Below are 18,277 nucleotides of genomic sequence, written 5' to 3'. Positions count from 1 at the left end.
ACATTGTTATGCGAACAGTGTGCATCTAGCAGTTTTCTTATTAAAACCAATGGTTTATGGTAATCTCCGAATTGAATCGATAAAACTCAATAGACGTTTTTCTACCCATCTTTTCTTTTGCTTTTGCGTTGCTATTTCCTATCAGGATATTCGGTTGATTTATTTTCAAACTTAGACTTGGATTTCTTAGACATACACAATATGGACAATGTGTTTTGATGTTATGTATATATGTTTAACAAAAAATGGTAAATCTTTGTATTTAGTGTTTATTTTGTTCTCCATATGAGAGCTATTAAAAGAAGTGCCAGCGCCTGGAAGTAAGCAAACTTGTAAATGTGCAGTAGAGTCACTCCTAACGAGTATCCCCTTATAACGAGCATATACCCTTTAAATGAGTGATATTTCGCATAATGAGCAATTAAGAGTTCCGATTCTAATAAATGTTTAATATGAATCTATCACCAGCAGGAGAAGCATCGTAGAATTGTGTGAGGCACAAGTTTTTGGATTCTTTTCTGGATCTTATTGTTCATAAAGGAGAGAGTTGAAGGAGTTTAGCATGATATAGTATGAGTTGGTATTCTTCATTCGGAATTATTCTTACCACAACAAACTTACACTTTTTTTAACAGCGTAACAACTAACTTTTTCTAGATACAAACAAAGAAAATACCATTAAAAAAATCTTGAGCAATATTTTGTTATGTTGAAATAATATGTTGAGAAATATTAATGCTAGAAATATTAAAATAAATCAACCATCTTTCCAAATGTATTGAAAGAAAAGGGACTACAAAATCATCCGTAAAATTAAGATATTTTCCGTGTTTTCGGATGCGTTCCGGTGCTCCGCATAACGAGTTTTTCTTATAACGAGTGAATCGCTGGAACTGATCAAAGTTGTATTTAGGGGTTCTAGTGTAGCTCAATTTATTTTAATTATTTAACTTTTTGAACTGCTTGTTTTTACATTTAAAAGGATATTGCATACATAAAGGCGTTTCGCAACACAACTTAGCTTTAAGGATCAGACTTACCTGTTTTTCACGTATGTAGTAGTACATGACCTGAGTATTAGTAGAAATAGCACACAATGAAAAGCAAACCCACTAATTATCTGTTTGACATTTTATTCCATAATCACTTTGGTTTGTGGTTTGAGTGTTGAAGTGTTTTTTTTATCCGTTTGTTTTAGCTTAGACATTACACAATTGTATTCGCGCCTGCATTTATGCTATTCACCTCAGTACCTTAGTCCCCTTTTCTATTCTGTGTCGCAAAAGGAACTAACGGTTTCGTACGGTGTGTCGATGATAATTGATGATGCTGATGATACGTCTTTGACAACTAGCACACTAATTTGCTTTGGTAAATGCAGTGTGTAGAAAAGCAAAATAGAAAAGCATTTAACGAAAGCAAGAATAAAAAACAGAAATACTAGAAAATATGCAAAAGAGAAACAAGATACAACACTTCCCTAAATCAAGCACTAAACATTACTCAACGCTCTACAATGTCCATGAAGGTGTCTGTGTGTCGGATGCAGCTGAATTCATTTCGAATGCTCCGGATATTGTTTTTTTCTTCTTCTTTTTTCTGCCTTTCTCCTCTCCTTACGGTGCTAATATTAGATGGTTTTACATGATCAGTGTGATTATATACATGCGTTCCCCGCTCGTGGTGCCCGTCATGCAGCTTCACCTATACATACGACACCACTGCTGCTGCTGCTGCTGCTACTGCTGCCGGGCACGTTTGATACATGACATATTTACAGATAAGCGAGCAACTCATTTTTCGTAACCCTTCCCCCCAAAACCGTGCCCACCGACCCTCCTTCGTGCACGTACAGTATTGTTTCCGTTTACGCGGGCATTTAATGAGCTTCCGTCGATAAGAGCGATTTGTGGTATTTTATTGCTTTCCGTGTGTTTGGTTGATATCCCATTCGCCCACTCCGGTGGCACCGTGCCTGCCTTACTGCAGCGCAAACCCGAGCAGTGCCGCGACCGCGAGGGCGACGAACGATTCGGCCAGCGTGGAACTGGCGCTCCGACCGACCTGCCGATGGTTGGTGGTCGGTGGCGTCTGCTGACCGCTGCGGGACATCTTTGCCTTCAGATCGATGTCGATCATGTTGGTCGACTCGTGGTCGTCCATCGCCGGCATATCGATCATGTTCGGGCCCGCATCGGTGACCAGGTTGGTGTGAATGTTTCGACACTTGTCCACCGGTTTCCAGTGGCGCGTGACGTTGCTACCGTACGATTCCGACTCGATGCCCTGGGGGATGAGAAAAACGAGGGAGAGTTGAAACACCGGATAAAGAAAAGTTTAATCCACAACAGCAGCGGGGGGAGCGAAGGGGGATAAAAACACGGGCCACAAAAAGTGGACCGAAATTTTATCGAATTGAAAATTTCATCACGTTTCGCACGTTGGCAAAACCCACTTTACTCTGTTTAAATGTTTCTGGTGCTTCGTGCTTCGTTCCCCTTTCCGCTGGTCGTACACTGAAAGTGTATCTTCTGAATGGTGCGGATGGAAACTGTGTTCGAATAGTTGGAGCCGTTTTTTCTCTCTTCATTTTCTGTACAATCATTCCGCTCGGTGGTTTGGTAAATGATACTACTCATATCTAGCCACAAAATGTCGTAAAAAAATAAAACAGCAGGATACATAAGCAACACATCGGACAGAATGTGGGCAGAGAAATTGTACTGATAAAACATGGAAACGTTCTGGTCATTTGTTCCAATTCGTTAGCCCTCTCAAGACGAGTTTCCTCCGAGACGCGTAAGCTTGGATTGGACCACCGGAGCAAAAGGAGAAGAGTGCCGGTCCGGGAGGATCGGAAGTTGCATCGTGCACTTTTCATTTGCAGTGCCGGAATGTGAGGTTGCGTTTTATTTTGCCCTATCTCTCTTTCTCTCTCTCTCGCTCCTGCACGGTATGAGTTTCGGGGTACCGTTTTCATGGCTTGCGGCCACACTATTCGAAGCGGTTAGGATGGTATCCGTCAAATAATGGAGATGGACGTTGGACGAGCACGTCACATCGAGTCAGGGACGGTCAGGCACGGCTGCGGGGTGCGCAGAGCGAATGGATGGATACTTGTAACCGCATACCAATTACACTGGCACCATTTGCACGACTGCACCACCGCTCACGGAGCTCGGAGCAACCTGCAAAACTATTTCTTAACGAGACCGAACCCATGCTGTGTGTGTGTGAGAGAGTTTTCTTGTGTAATTCAAGGAAGGGATAAAAGTTTCATATTTGCTGTTTCATGCTGGTACGTTTTGTTTTCTTTTCTAAGAATGCCATTTTAATGGTGCTTCACGAAGATGTTGATCGGTAAGCACCGAACGCGCCTAAATGTAGGCACACTGCACAACAAGAAAGCTTCATTTAAAACCGTTACCTCCATTAATTATAGATCGTGTTCAGAACAAAAGCGCTCCCCCGAAACTATGTCTTGGCCATCCGCTAACGGATGCGGATTGCGCCTAAGCAATGCAGCGAATAATTGGCATTTAAAATAAATTAACTCTAAACGATGGTGCCGTTTTAAGATTCCTGCGCGCAACACAACACACTTCCTCCGGGTAAGAATGCACTCTCGACCACAGTGAGGGAGTGCTGCACTGGAGCGTTTGGCTTGGTTGCTTTCCCCTTACCAACAAAAAAAAATCCGAACAAAGTTTCCTACTGCAGCGACAGAATCATTACAATCCGTGCAGCAGCACTACTTGAGATGTAAAAACTTCTTAACGAGCTCTCGGTTTCATCTGAGACTTTTTTGCTCGTTGTTGTCGTTGTTGTTGCCTCAAACAGCTTCTCTGCTCCACACTTCCTTCGTTGCACACAGCTGCAACGTTGTAATTTCTTCTCCCCCCCCCCCCCTCGCTACCTTCCGTTTTCTTCCAAGAATTGCTGACCATCCCGACTGGTCGCAGGCAAACACACGCAAGGGGAGCGAAGAAAACAACGAAGTTAAAACCATGCCGTGCTTAAGAAATGTTTAAAAAAAGGAAGTACCCCAAAACATAAACCTCCTCCGCCCTGAAGTGGTGTGGGCACAGGGAAAACAAACTTTTGCGCCTCAATTATTCCGTTTGAAGCTTAAGCCTCCCTTTTTTTCTACTTTCCCGCAGTTGTGTTGAACCACTGGAATAAATGGTTGAATTGCAACCACTTGCTAGCAAGGTGGCGTAGGGAAGAGAGTGGGCACATCTAGGAATGTTTTGAAGAAACGGCAAATAAAAAAATTAAAAATGTAATATTTATAAACCTAGAGGCCTTGCGGTATAGGCCTTGTTGAGGGTGAAGAATGCTGAGGGATTATTAACAGAATTGCGTTTTTTTTGTCTGAGCGTGGACGTAGATGTGTTCTCGTTTTTGAATCATTCAAACTGCAGCAGAAGCGGGACTACCCTTGGGAAAGCGCACAGGATGAGAAACATCTAAATGAGAAGATCTAATGCTCTACATCCAATGCACACACTGGAACGCTAGCGCTGGCTCTTCATAAAGCAATCACGCACAGTTTCTTCTAATCATTACCATCAATGGTTTTATTATGACGTTCCTATTTCTTTCAGTCGGCTGAAAGCGGTCGCACCAAGCCTCCAGAAGGCCATTGCACCACGCGTGCCCGCGGGGCGGCTTTCAGGAGAAAAACAAGGCGGAAGCAGTACTTCAAGTACCTGTCGTTCTACTTCTACTTGCTCCAGTCACACCACTCCCCTTCCAAGAGGCGAAGAGTACAGTTTATGATATAGTTCCCTTTTGCGCACAAGTGTTTTTCTTACGTGTTGTTGTCCTCTCCCCAGGCGCCCTGGTTTCGCGTTTCACCCGCGTGCAGCCCATTGATCCATTCAACAGGATGAGAGCGGCCTCTGATGTCTGGACACAGAGGCAAGATATAAATGCACACATTCAGAGCAGTGGGAAGGGTGGCAAAAAGTACCCAGGGAGCAGGGATAGTGGTGCGATGGTTTGAGGTTGGGTACTTAAAAAATGTCTCGACCACCATCACCATCATCATCATCATCAACAGCCACTGCCACTACCGTTCCATCTCATCGCGCGTTTGGTTTGAAAAGAAAAGCAACCTCTTCTTTCTCCTGCTCCTGCGTCCACTGCCAAAGGACAAATAACAAAAGGAGTAGTGAGGAGCTGGGCGAGTGCTTTTGAAACAAACATCAAAGGGATGCGCCGACATTACAACATATCGAGCATAATAGCGGGCCGCTCTCGGGGGCTCTTCGGGCTACACAGTTTGGAGTGGTGGGTACGGGGTTTTTTCGTCCCGTTTTTTTTCTCTCACTCTCAAGTAGCTTAGTTGATGCCGTGACCAGAAATGTACGGGACCGATGAAGCATGTCGCTTGATTTTACTGCACGGGAAGGCGAACGGGTGTCCCGTTGAAAAAAGACGGTAAAGAATAAAGATCTCTCAGAAACTGTTTTGCAAAGAGTAGAATTTACATTTGGGAATTGGTCTTCATGTGCTGCCGACTATCGATTGCATACTTTCTCAAATTGGTACCAGATGGAGCCGCTGTTGCTAGTAGAGAACGAAGCATACATTTAGGCGCTAATTAAACACATTTTTGATTAAACCAATCTGGATGGTGGAAAAATGTAAAACAACCAGAACGTGATTAAGTACACCCTATTGAAAGCGCGATTCTCAAACAACAGATGCCAAGCAAAATGTTGGTATGCTAACCATAGGACCATGGGAAGACATTGACATTACTCAGACCGTGTCATGCAGAAGGCAATTTTTCAATTCACTCACTTGCAACCGGCTAAAAAACACAGAACCGAAACGCCTTTGATGTTTCGGTTATCATGCTTGACATTTGGGTTGGGGTTGCTTGCGCGGGTCCCCGAAAAGCATCCAAGTATCACTGTTGCAATGCACAAAAAAAAGGCACAACAGCAGAAAACAATGTAAATCTCTCGTCATTTTTTCAGAGTCTAACATGATACTAAAAACTTAACTTTTAGAAAAAAAACAACAAGCAGGCAGGTACATTGTCACATGCCCGGAGTTGGTGCATCTGCTTGGTGCAACTGAAATGCTGATCCACTGGCGATGTTTCAGAGATAAAGAATGCACCACACACACACACTCATACAAATAAAAAAACACAAGTCTCTCTCACGCACACTTCCGTAGAGACACGGGCGGGCGCAACCATGTACGTAATGTTCTTTGATGTTGTCGCCCAATGTGTGTACAAGAAGTCGTTCTTGTCATTCTTGGGCAAGCATTCCTGGTGAGCGTGTACGAAACAATGCGACCTCGTCGGGCACGGTTTGCCTCTCATTAGCGCTTAACGCTCGGCTGTCGTAGGGGGAGGGACCAGTAAAACCCTCGTACCCTTGTTCCTTTTCTCTACGGGCACCATGAGCACTAGCATGGAAAAAGAGGTCCAAAAGTAATATTTTCCGTTCGAGTTAATAATGATATTTTGTTGAGCAAATACTTTCTTGATGTTTTCTTAAGATCATTTTATTTTCACTTTTTTTTTGTACTTTAATCATGTACTTGAATGTGATTTGATCGTTATTTTTGAAAAAGAAAAAAATTATTCTTAAAAATGTAGTAAATTATGAAGTTGCATATATTTAGGCGTTCAACAAGGCCTTTCCATAATATGCCATAATAGCATTGAATCAACTACAAAGTAGTCGTTACAGGTTGTTCAGGATTGAAATGCGCCAAAATGTAGGCAATTTGTTGTACGCGTGAGTTAAGCCATAAAACCAATAGCAGCGCCATCTCGAGGCAATGACACAACTACTCCCCTTTTCACAATAGCGCCATCTACGTAGTTAGTTATGCAAATTATGGGTTCAAAGGGTGGTGTCTCGACTAATAATTAGGAAACATTTGTATGTCCACGGAAAGAGGGGAAATTAAGCCAGCGTACAAACCCAAAAATGTAAACATCGCTACCGGAACACAGCACGTACCACAATAAGTACCCCAAGAAATACATACAGAATTTAGTTAACAGCACAGATTTTGGAGCTTGAATTTAATTCTACATCTTCATATCACCTTGCTAGCAAATCTTGCATAGAGTCCTTGGCGGGTAGCTCTTGCTTGACACTTGTTAGCGCTCTCCGGTGAATATGGTAACTGTGCTGATTTTTGCTCCCATAGAAAACTCGAGTCGCGAGTTTTAACTATCTAGTGTAGGGCGCAATCCTACACACAGGTAATGAAACATTTAAAACGACACATCTATTTTGTAGAAAAAACTTAAAATATTAAAATGTAAAATTTAAAAACAAATCCAAACATGAATGATGAATTTCACCTTTAGTCCAACAGCGTCCCCAGTTACGCTGGGTGAAAAATGTGTGTTTAAAGAAAAGCTACAAAAATCACTTATCTCTGGTAAGTGAGTACACACCCATGTGTGTGTATGTACTTTTCGTTCTTATCTAGATCCCTCTTTCGTGTACAGATTGTAGTGCGACGTTGCGTTTCGCTTTGATGTTGGTCTGGAGAGGCTGTGCTCATGCTGGGATGCGTTTCTTTTACAACAGTTCTTCATTACACGCGAGTTTGTGCTTGCTGTCTGAAAAGATGTGTTTGTGTGTGCGTGCTTGTGCATCTTGTGATGAGCTCTTTCCAAACTTACTATCTTTGTGCAGCTCATGTGCATCGCCTGTTTGCGCCTTGCCAATTGCCACTCGAAAGGCGCCTCGTTTTTAACGCTTGTTTCAGGTCTTTTTTGGTTAGCATTTACACCAGATGTGAATGTGCTTGTGCACTAACAAGACACTACCCATTTGCGTGTTTTTTTGTTATGTGTTTTCGTTCGTCCCGACCATAAACAAGCCTTAGCTTTGTTGTTTCTACGCTTTACCATGATAAGCTCATTTATTTCACTTGAAATCCGTACGTTAAGACCACGGACCTGCCCAACACCGAAGGGGTACCATGCCCCACGGGACTCGTAAGGATTTGCCTTCATTTGTAAAACGAAACTAATGCGCAATGCTTCGGGTAGTTTTACCAAGGGAGAGGAGTTTTTTTTTGCAATGGATTAAAGTGTGGATGAAAACACGCAAACAGCATCAAGCAGAGAAAGAGAAGCGTTTCGTGCGTGAGCGTCATATTAGGGCAGCTAAAACCATGCGGGAAGTTCATCGAAATCTTCCTCCACACAACACGTGTTGTATGTGGGCTCATGTAATTGCTTCCTAGTTTTACTTCCTTTTCCACCGCTGGTTGTGTGTTAAAGTACGCACGTACTGTAACCACACACAAAAAAACGCACGCAAAAGGGCAAGTGAGAGAACCCAAACCCTTCAGAAAAAGGCTACTAGAAATGGCTCCGGTGGGGAATTATATGTTATCATTATCATTTTTGGGAAGGCTTATTTAAAAGTTTTATTTCCTTTTCCATCGTTAGGTATGTTTCTCTATAAGAGACCTACTGTTAGGGGCTTGTTTGGTTTGGGAAGGGAAAACTGGGCTTACGTGTCACTACTGTGGGACGAAAATCCCACACACGTGTTTCCTCCACACCCACTCGTTCCGTGTGCCCCTGTCATAAGCTGTCATGTGCAGTATGTTTGTAATGGGTAAAGGACAGCCAAAGTTTCTGTCCTTCGGGTAGATTATAGAACACAGGTAAGGCAAAGCACTGGCCCTTTGCATTAGATCCTCCTCCCAAAATAGCTGTCAATTGAAAACTCACCGAGCGAACCCATGTCTGCAAAAACCTTGCTTTGTTTTTCGAGTTCAAACCAATACCTTTAGCAATACTTTGTGTTGGCGCTATTTTTTTTTGCATTAAAACCCTTTTTAAAACACATGCCAGTTCACAAATACAGGTCCTGTTTGGTGGGAAAATGTCGGGAGCATTTGTGTGGGGCGTTTTACCTACCGGTAGCATCGTGTTGGTCGGTGTCCAGCAGAGCGGCTTGAACGAACCCTGCCGCGTGGCGTCCTGGAAGCTCTCGAACTGATTCTCCCAGTCGTAGGACGTGAGACGTCTTTCCAGCGTCATGCCTGCCAGCTCGGCCGGTGAAGCTATCACGACGGGATTGGTGCCACTGTGGTAGAGGAGGGGAGAGAAAAAAATGAGAAGAAGTATGGTGTTGTAGTATGAGCACTCTTTACGGTGTGGTTTTTTCCGGATGCCGCGTGGGTTGATCGTTTAAAGTCAAAATAGCTCGCCTGCAGGTTGAATAAATTTACATACACAAAAACAAAGTACATACAGCTTCGATCGAAGGCCTACAACTTTGTCGCTACAACGCCACACGCAGCAGTGTAACGTTGCGTTAATCGATTGCGATCGATTGGGAGAGGAAAGGGTCGATTGAACCAAAAAAAGTGGTCAAAATTGTGCCAAAAATTCTGCTACACCACAAAGCGTTGGAAAGCAAACAAAAAAAAAGGTAATACAGGAAACCCAAACCGAAACCCATTACCGGTCGACAGGGTCTTCGGTGGAGAATATTAGTGGACCGGACAGTTTGTGGTTTGCGATGGGGTTTGCTCGCTCTTTCTTCCGCAAAACTCGCACCCAAACGCGCCCCACAAGCTGCTGGATGAAGCCGAAAATTTGCTGCTAAACGCCCTGGAAAACTTTATCCCACTGGTTAAGGTTGGCGGATAAAAGGTGTACTAATGGACAGCGTAGTTTACATGTGTGTGTGTGTTGTTTTTTTTTGCAATGTTGCTGTTGTTTTTGCAATCCCGAGTGGACAACCGTTCCGGTTTCGGTTGGTGGATGTTGTAACAAATTGTTGCACGGCACCATCGGTTAGTTTGCAGCGGTTTCGAGGCAAGCAGAAACGAACTCTTCCTTCCCCATTCCCATCCGACGCTACACACGCCGGATGTGGTTAGCCCTCGGGAGAGAATCAACTAGATGACGTCATAATCTGATCCTAGGATAGGGTTTGGTTGATCGCAGTAAAGAATCAATTGACAGTGAAATGGAACCCATTTAGTGGGAAATGACTGGTAAATAAATAGTGCTTTTATTACACAATAATTTGTGGTCGCCCTCGCTGCCTGCTAATATGAACTATCAGAAACGCAGGTTTGTGGCAGGAAGCGATTCGTACCTTGAAGTTATTGAACGATTGCAATCATTTGTTGCGTTTTTGTTTTTACTATGCTACCTGTGCGATGAAACGCCTAAAGTTATGCACGGAATGAGTGATCATGTTCAGCAAAAAACGCGTTATAGTTGTGTAAACTTCTTGTCGTGACGGTTTATTTTAAATTATTCACCATCGAACAGATCTACCAAATAAACTGTTTTTGGCGATCAATCAATAAAAACAATTTAAATTATGACGTACTAAACGGCTTCAATAGGCACCTGAAGGTATGCTATATTAGATGTTATCTTATTTATTACGGTTTTGAGCAACTATTGAACCTGCATTAGGTCAAATTCAAAGATTCTTGATAAGCAGATTTTATTCTGAATTAAATTACACTTTTCAGGTCGTTTGATACGAATGTTATTTTTAATCACGGCATTTTAATGACTTTAATCGCCTAGATTTATGTAAATTGTACAATAAAAATTAAGCTGTTAAAACTCTGTGAATTTAAATTAACCTAGTAAGATCCATTTTTCAATCACGATTGTCCATTAAGCATGCTACTGTCTAATAAAGAATAAAATTATTGCACCTTCACACCAAAGAAACGCTGACATATGCTCAATTAGGTGCGTCAATTTTTCAAAACCATATCAACCACCACAAACTGCAAGATTTATGGCTCCAAGCATTTTCGTATGTGTTTGTGGTGTGGATTCATCACAGCTTCCCAGCACCGTTTTGCCGATGAGGCCTCAATTAACCCCTGCACAGTGGCCGCTCCCGAAGCCATTGCCCGAGCTGAGCAGAGAAATCCATTTTTCCATCCACCGAGATTAATAGCCAACCCGTCAGTGGTGCTGGCATCGGAACGTATCGCGGAGGGGTAAGTTTTGGGAGGACGCTGGGTAACGTCCGCTTCTCCTAAGCAACCGGCACAATCCAGGGTTTCGGTGCAGAACCTTAAACGGCAACAACAACAACAAGAATACACCGAAAATTTACTTTCCACAACGGTGTTAATTTCGTTTGAGCGCTTTTTGGCAAGCGTTTGAAGAAATGTTGTTGCTTTGTTGCTGCCGAAGGACGGACGGAGTGCGGCAAAGAGAAATTATTTTACGAATGGGTTTTTTCCCTTTGTCCCCCCACCTCTTTGAGTCTCCCCACCCATCACGTGCATGAGGATGAACTTCGGGAAGGCTGTGGCTGCCGTGGCTGACGACGACGACGATGGCGACGAGTCCAGGCATCGTTACTTAATTTATTTCCCAGCCCGTAATCGTTCCGAAGAATTATGTTTTTCAGCAATAAATTTAAGTGGTTAATGGTTTTGAACCTTTTCGCTACGGTTGTGCTTTTTTGCAGCTGTTGTTGTTGTTGTGTGTGTAGCGCCACTCGCTTCATGTGGCAGCCAAAGCAGCAAAGGAACGCTAGAATGTTTTGGTCAAATGATGGAGCCATCGGTTTTCAGCGGGATGTGCAACATTCTTGTGGAAAAGTTTACTGCCGGCCGGTTGAGTCAAGCTGCTCGTGCTTTTTTTTTTCGTCTGCCGATGTTTGCCCACCATCCGATAACGTGGGCTTTAGATTTTAGAGCGCGTGTGCCTTCCGCGAACGCCTTCGCCACAGTTGGCGCGATGGATTGCGGTGCGCCATATTGCGTTCGCAGCAGGGAAACACTGGTGTGAGTGAAGGGAAACGACTAAATTCTATCGTCTCACCGTGCAAGCCTTCGCGGGCGGGAGCGCACTCCCCCCCCATTAAACTATGTTCGGTGATGGCGGCAGAATGTATTTATATATATTATTTCGAAAGTAATTTATTACATTCGTTGCGCAAGATCAAACATATAGCGTGGGTTGGTGTAGACAGAGAAAAAAAAAGGCAAGCAGCGAGGGAGAGTGTGAACTAGGAAGAAGCAAAAAACCCATTTCTTTCAGCCTGTCCACAACAGGGGGACTCCGGTGCCGGTGAGTGTTTGTATGTTTTTCGGGTTTGCTGGCGGGAAAAATTCCACCATGTTTGTTCCACCTCGTTGTCGTAGATTAGCGAGCGTGCTGGTGGCAGAGGAGTGCTGTGCGGTAGTGAAAGTAATTCATTACCCACTTTCGCGCACTTTTCGAAATGAGATTTACGCTGAGGGTGCGGGAATGTTTTCACCAATTTCCTGGTGCCGAGTGGGAGCTGCTGCACGATACAGTTAGTAGCAGTAGAATGATCCGATACAAGGATATCGTAGTGTTGGAAACCATTGCAAGGGAACCGCTGCTCGATAGATTATCGTTTGAAGCAGTTTTATTCTATCGTATCAGTTTAAAAGCGGATACAGCTACTTTGACATTGCATACCTTTGGGCGCTAAGTATTTTTTATTGCGCACCTCTAGGCGCAGACAGGGATTAAGTAGATTGGTAGTGTCAACAGCATTTGCAAAATGACACACCAATGGAACAATCCTCGACGGACGACGGCTTAGAAGAAGAGTTACTAACTAAGTGAGACGCGATTTCAACAAATGTATGTGATATTTTATAGAATTCCAGGAATTCCAACCAATATTTATCTATTTGGAATTAAACATTTCACTTCAATTTAAGCTTTTTTAGGCAAAATAAATGAACTATTTATGCCAACTTTTTCATCATTTTTCAACTGTTGCAGAGCAAAACTGTTACTACATAAAAGCATTTCGCAACTCTGGACTTCAAACAGCTGTAAAAGTTTGCCCGCCCTATCTGCCAACGATTCCAATCACCTGCTGTAGGTGAAAGTGTAACCACTGCACCGAACCAACTGCTAACGATCCAGGTGAACTCGAGGTCCATTAGTGTTTTAAAACATCGCGCGCACACACATACAAACACAACAACATGCTTTGCAAGTGTGAATAGCTCGCTTAACCATCTACGGCGAATCCTCTTAAAACAATAACCATCGCACCCTCGTAGAAGCACTTTTCGCCCCGCGGAAAAAAAGGATTAAACTTTGGCACCGAAGCGAAATGCCATCGCTCAGAGCGTGATCAAACTTTTGCTTACGGTTTGGCGGCTAACCGTTGAGTTTTCGATGTTTTAATTAAAATCACTCCACCGGGAGCCGTTTCGCTCAGTGTGGGGTGTGTGTGTGTGTGTGTGTTATTCGTTCGAAATGCCATTAACGGAGCACAACGGGGACACATTAAAATGGGAAGCCGGGGCGGAGTAAGCTACAGTCCTTGGCCCTGTCATTCAGCGGGTTTGTCTTGTCTTATTCAATTTCGCCGACAACACGCGCAGCGTCTTGTAACACGAAAGATGCATTAAAACACGGGGTGACAACACCGTCGAAACAGGGGAGTGTGTGCTTTTGTGTGTGGTTGATGATTATATCCCCTTTGAGAAAACCCCCAATCAGCTGCAGCAGCAATGGCGAGACATATCCGGGAACATTGTCGTTATTGATGGTGCGACAAACCGGTGCTAATCCGGCAGGACGAGGGCCGAGTAAAGCGAGCGGGAAGGAAATGGTTGATCGAGAAGACGTAAGACTCCCACCGGGATTTCTGTGGGATTTTCAGTTGCAAATCCTTTTTGCCTCCTCCATTTCAGACACATCCTGAACGGCCGGTACGGGTTTGCCGGTTAGCATCAGGTGCAAGCTGGCACAGTTCTCCCCTCTCGAGCTAATGTTACGACTCGCTCTTCTTCCCTCGGATATATTATGTGTGCACTGCAAACGTGTTGCAAACTGTATCGCCTGACGGGTGTGTATTGTTTAGGGCGAAGCACGAAGCAATGAAGGGGAATGATAAATAGTGCGAAAACCGTACCACAGGCAAAAGTTCTCAGGTGCAAATTATTTCATGCCTTTCCCACGGCATACATTCCCTCGTATCGTTTTCGTTGTTGCTTTTTCTCCTAATAAGTTTCTGCCGTGCCACCAACGATAGCAAGGGGAGAGCACAGTGTTTAATGTTTTTATTAGTGTTGCATACTTCCTTAAACAAACAGCACCACTTCGTGGTGAGTGCTGCTTGTGCGGCATGGCAATGATTGTAGGAAACGGATGAAAAATGGATGAGGAAAAAAAGCGGAAACGATTTTCTCATGTTTGTTTTATCATGAAGTTTCCAATTTGCAGGAAAAACAACGTTAGAGATGTTAAAATGCACTGCTACAGTGAGCTGTTGCTTTAAGGCTAAATATCGTTTTTCTATAGTTTTATATCATGTTTTTGCATTTTTTTCAATTAAATCTATTTGTGTTCCTTCCGCCTACTTTTGAATAATCATCTCAAGGAAATCGGTCAAACTGCAAAGATGCCTTTGCTATCTTTTTTTCAAAGCTGTACCGAACAATTTGAAACATTTGACATATCAGCCTAAAGCTATGCAATGCTCAGCACAAATGAGCTTTTGTAAGAGAGTAAACTTATGTTTGCATTCGATCAGATTCAAAACTATATATATATATATTTAGCTTTATATTTAGCAAACTGTTATTCACCGAAAAAAAATCGTTTAGAACAAATGATCCCTTCATACATCACTTTCCAAAATTATGCTCGTTATATGCTTCATTATATTTATTGCATTTTTATACCTCAGACTGCACTGTTTCATCATAATGAAGCAATCCAAAACTCTTGTTGAATCATTTAAAATCTTAAAATACGGCTCCATAGTTACATTACCAAGTCTAAAACGCATCCCCCATCGAATAAGAGTAATGCAGACAGTTAGGTTAAAATAATTAAATTTTCATTACACGTTCGAATAACAGGCATAATGGGAATACGATTTTTCCATTTTGCTGTTACTCATTTACGTCATTTTTTTCCTAATAAAATTTTCATAATTTTCACTTTAATTCTCGCGACGCTTGGTGGGGCGAAAAAAAAAAGAACTAGCAAACCTCATTTGGTTTCATTCCATTTTGCATCCTTCATTTCACGACCACTGTTCATTCGGAGTGTTTGCAGCGTTCGCATCGAAGCGTGATGAAGATAACGACAGCATTATTGCATGGCACCAGGGGGGAAACACAAAACAGGACGTTGAAGTATCCCGATGCATTGTGAGTGACTGTGTTTTGCATCAAATTTAATGACGTCCGTGCTTCAGTCAACCATTGCACCTGAACCCACAATGCGAGCGTTCGGTGCCAGCGGGAAAGGTTTGCAAGCAAAACATTGCCATCATCCCAGTGCGGTTGACAGTGGCCACAAAACTATAAACAAGATAAGTTTCCTCCCGTTTGGCCTTTTTTGTATTTATTCTCGCTCGGTTGGGATGCTGTGTCAAAATGACGCTTTTCTGTGTGCGGAGAATGCAACCCCCGAAAAGGAGATGGAGTGGGTTTTGCAAAACAAAAATTGACGCGCCCATAACAGAGGTTTTGTGTTCGTTTTTTTTTTTAAAGTGCCGTGATGGATTCAACGCGGAAATAATGTTTTTATTTGTGTTTGCTTTTGCGACCGGGCGGTCAGATGAAAAGATGGCTCAACGTTTGTTCACTGCTCTCCATTTTGTTTCATTTGGTATCACCTGAGCAACTTTGTTCAAAACTGGCAAGAGCAATATCGTACCATTGATGAAGGGAACTCCAAAGCGTCACCGGTAGCCAGGATGTAAAATGTAATATCTCATCAGCGCATCAGCGACACGGCAAAGGTGCATTTCGGTGAAAAAACGGAGCAATGCAATGGATGAAAATCATTTACGCTGATGTGCGTTTTTATTTGGTAATGTATTAAAACGGACACTACAATCATCACCTTGAAGCGATACACACAACGAAACAACAAAACAGTGAAACGTGCACTGAGCAGCCAAAAAACGAGAGCTATCATTAAAATTTAATGAGATTTTTCCATTTCCCTTTTTTCTGTTCTTTTCTTTTTACATTCAATGAACGATCCATCACCTTCGTTTGCTGACGGTTCGCCGCAGAAACGTAGTGCCAAACGAAGATGTAATAAGAAGGCAAAAAAAAGGAAGCAGGAACCAGACAAAGTAGGTAGATTGAAACAAACATTTCAGGGTTCGCCAGATTTGGGGCCAGGTGGAAAGGGCTTTTATTTTCCAACGTTTTTATATTTTCGTTCGTTTTTGCCACCTCGGGGAAAGCAATTCCGCGTTGAACAGTTTATGTGGCCACATTTTACGTTCATTATTTAGAAAGAACTAAGAATGAAGGTGCATCAGGCTTCAACAGCCGGTGAAGTATGAGACTGAACTGAATAGTGACACAGAATAAGGAGGCACCTCTAGAGGTAACGAAAAACCCCATTTTTTCAGTTCTTGGACTAGTTGATAGGAAAGACAGTCTCAGGTGGACCGCAAAGCTTTATAAAGAAAATTAACACTAGCAAAGAATGTGGCCGGACTGTGAAGCTGAACTCTCTCCAAGGTTTTAGATGGTGTTCAAGAGTAAATAAGGAAATCGGAACACGACACGGAACCAAAACCATGTGCAAGAGCAAAAACAGAACAATAGTACGAGCAATTCATTTATACACCGTAAACAGGGCCGTTTACTGTGGTGGAATTTTAAAATGCGATAGAAAAGCATTCGAAGCGATGAGGCTTGGCAAGGGGTGGTATAGAAATTACTTCACAAATTCCAAGCCCACGACACTCACACGCATTCCTGCGATGAAAGGATCGAAGCGAGTGAGGCAAGCGAAAAGAAACGAAAAAATGAGAAAAAATGGAAAAGCCATCCCCCACAGGGAGTCGTCCGCATCGGGAGCGATAAAGGCATTCCTTTATCGTCACACAATTTTCATACTTTTCAAACACCTCGATCCGTAGTATTTTTTTTTTCGGTTGCGGTCGATTGTTTTGTGGTGACCGGAAATTGGGGAAGCCAGAAACAATCTGAACCAGAATATAAAAAAGGTTCTTGTTCTGGTTTTATTTTTTTGCCACTGTATCCTTCCATTTTCCATTTCCACTTTTGCCGATCGTGAAGGCAGGGAGAAGACTTTTAAAGCTTCTAACAGCAGCTGTTCTTGAGGGTTGTCCTTTTCTCTGATAATACACCTCATTAGGCTACTTCGTTACACAGTTGAGCAGTAAAGGGTTCGATAATCGATATAGTGCGGCCTGCTTCCAGTTCGATCGATTTCCGCGAAGGAAATCGGGCCAGTTTGTGTGTGTATCAATTTTGGGAAAAAAATAATTCTGCTCACGTTTTCTCCGCTTTTATCATTCCAGCCTTTTACATGAAAATGACCGATTGGCAAGAAATTATCATTAACCATGCGGACGGAGATGGGTCGTCTTTCCTCTCCCTTGAGAGGGGTTTCCTTTTCAAGCACGCCGCTGACAAAAGGCTTGAATTTTAAGAATGGCTCCTAGTCGGTGTACGCCTTTTTACGAATGGCAGAAGGAACGGGACTTTGTCCAACATTCATTTAATGTCGGGACTTAAGTGGAACAATGGTGGTACAAATTAAACGTCATCCTCTGACGACCCTTTAAGCGCCGGGATGTTCGGTGAGGAAAAGGGATGTTTTATTATGCGTAGCATGAGTTCGGGAAGCGAATGTTTCACCTTAACGGAAGGTGCTCCATCTCGTTTTGAAGGAAATGGATTGAATAAAGATTCAAATGAATGGTTGAATCTTGGGTGGAATTTTGAAAGATAAAATTGTGTATCGAACTCCAGTCTTTCCTTTATTACTGTGGAAAACAGTTCGGCGTAATCTTTCAAACAATATTGAGGTATATTTAGAAAGATACAATACCGGTTGAGTAGCAATCACTAACATCTAAGTGTTGTTAGAATGTAAAGAATGATAACAAGAAACTATTGAAGTTTCCTATTTGTATGATTCTCTCTGTTGATTCTTATTGTTCAAATTTTGTAGAAATCAATTTCCATTAGAATTCTATTGTAATTATAATTGTTATAACATAATTCAGTATCAAATAATAGAGCCCTGCATAGGTCGCATTACTTTGATTTCATAAGGTGTGAGATTCTTCAAAAACAAAAACAAACGCAAATATCCCAACAGTGGCTATAAATTCATCAACGGTAAATACACTGCTCTTTTTACAGCTGTCAAACCTTTCATATCAATATGATTTACATACCAGAGTATAAGACTACAGTTAACAGGACTAGATGTACTGAGGCCCTTATTGGAAAGCCTTGAAATGGTTGTTTATTTTGATTTTGTAGA

General features: G+C 42.6%; 1 protein-coding gene across 2 annotated transcripts in view; it reads right to left on the bottom strand.

The window, feature by feature from the left end:
• Positions 1 to 1,116: 1,116 nt before the first annotated feature.
• LOC120956810 (MOXD1 homolog 2-like) overlaps positions 1,117 to 18,277 on the bottom strand; it is a 79,944-nt gene continuing 62,783 nt past the window's right edge. For both annotated transcript variants that reach the window (XM_040378555.2, XM_040378557.2), the window contains exons 10-11: positions 8,927 to 9,095; positions 1,117 to 2,286 (exon numbers count right to left, since the gene is read on the bottom strand). In XM_040378555.2, coding sequence (XP_040234489.2) covers positions 1,981 to 2,286; positions 8,927 to 9,095 — 475 coding nt within the window. In that variant the 3' untranslated portion in view covers positions 1,117 to 1,980. The remainder of the gene's footprint in view (positions 2,287 to 8,926; positions 9,096 to 18,277) is intronic.

This window comes from Anopheles coluzzii, chromosome 3, assembly GCF_943734685.1.
Source record: "Anopheles coluzzii chromosome 3, AcolN3, whole genome shotgun sequence".
NCBI classification, from domain to species: domain Eukaryota; kingdom Metazoa; phylum Arthropoda; class Insecta; order Diptera; family Culicidae; genus Anopheles; species Anopheles coluzzii.
Note: the sequence above shows the minus strand (reverse complement) of the source record. Positions and strands in the feature narration are given on the sequence as shown.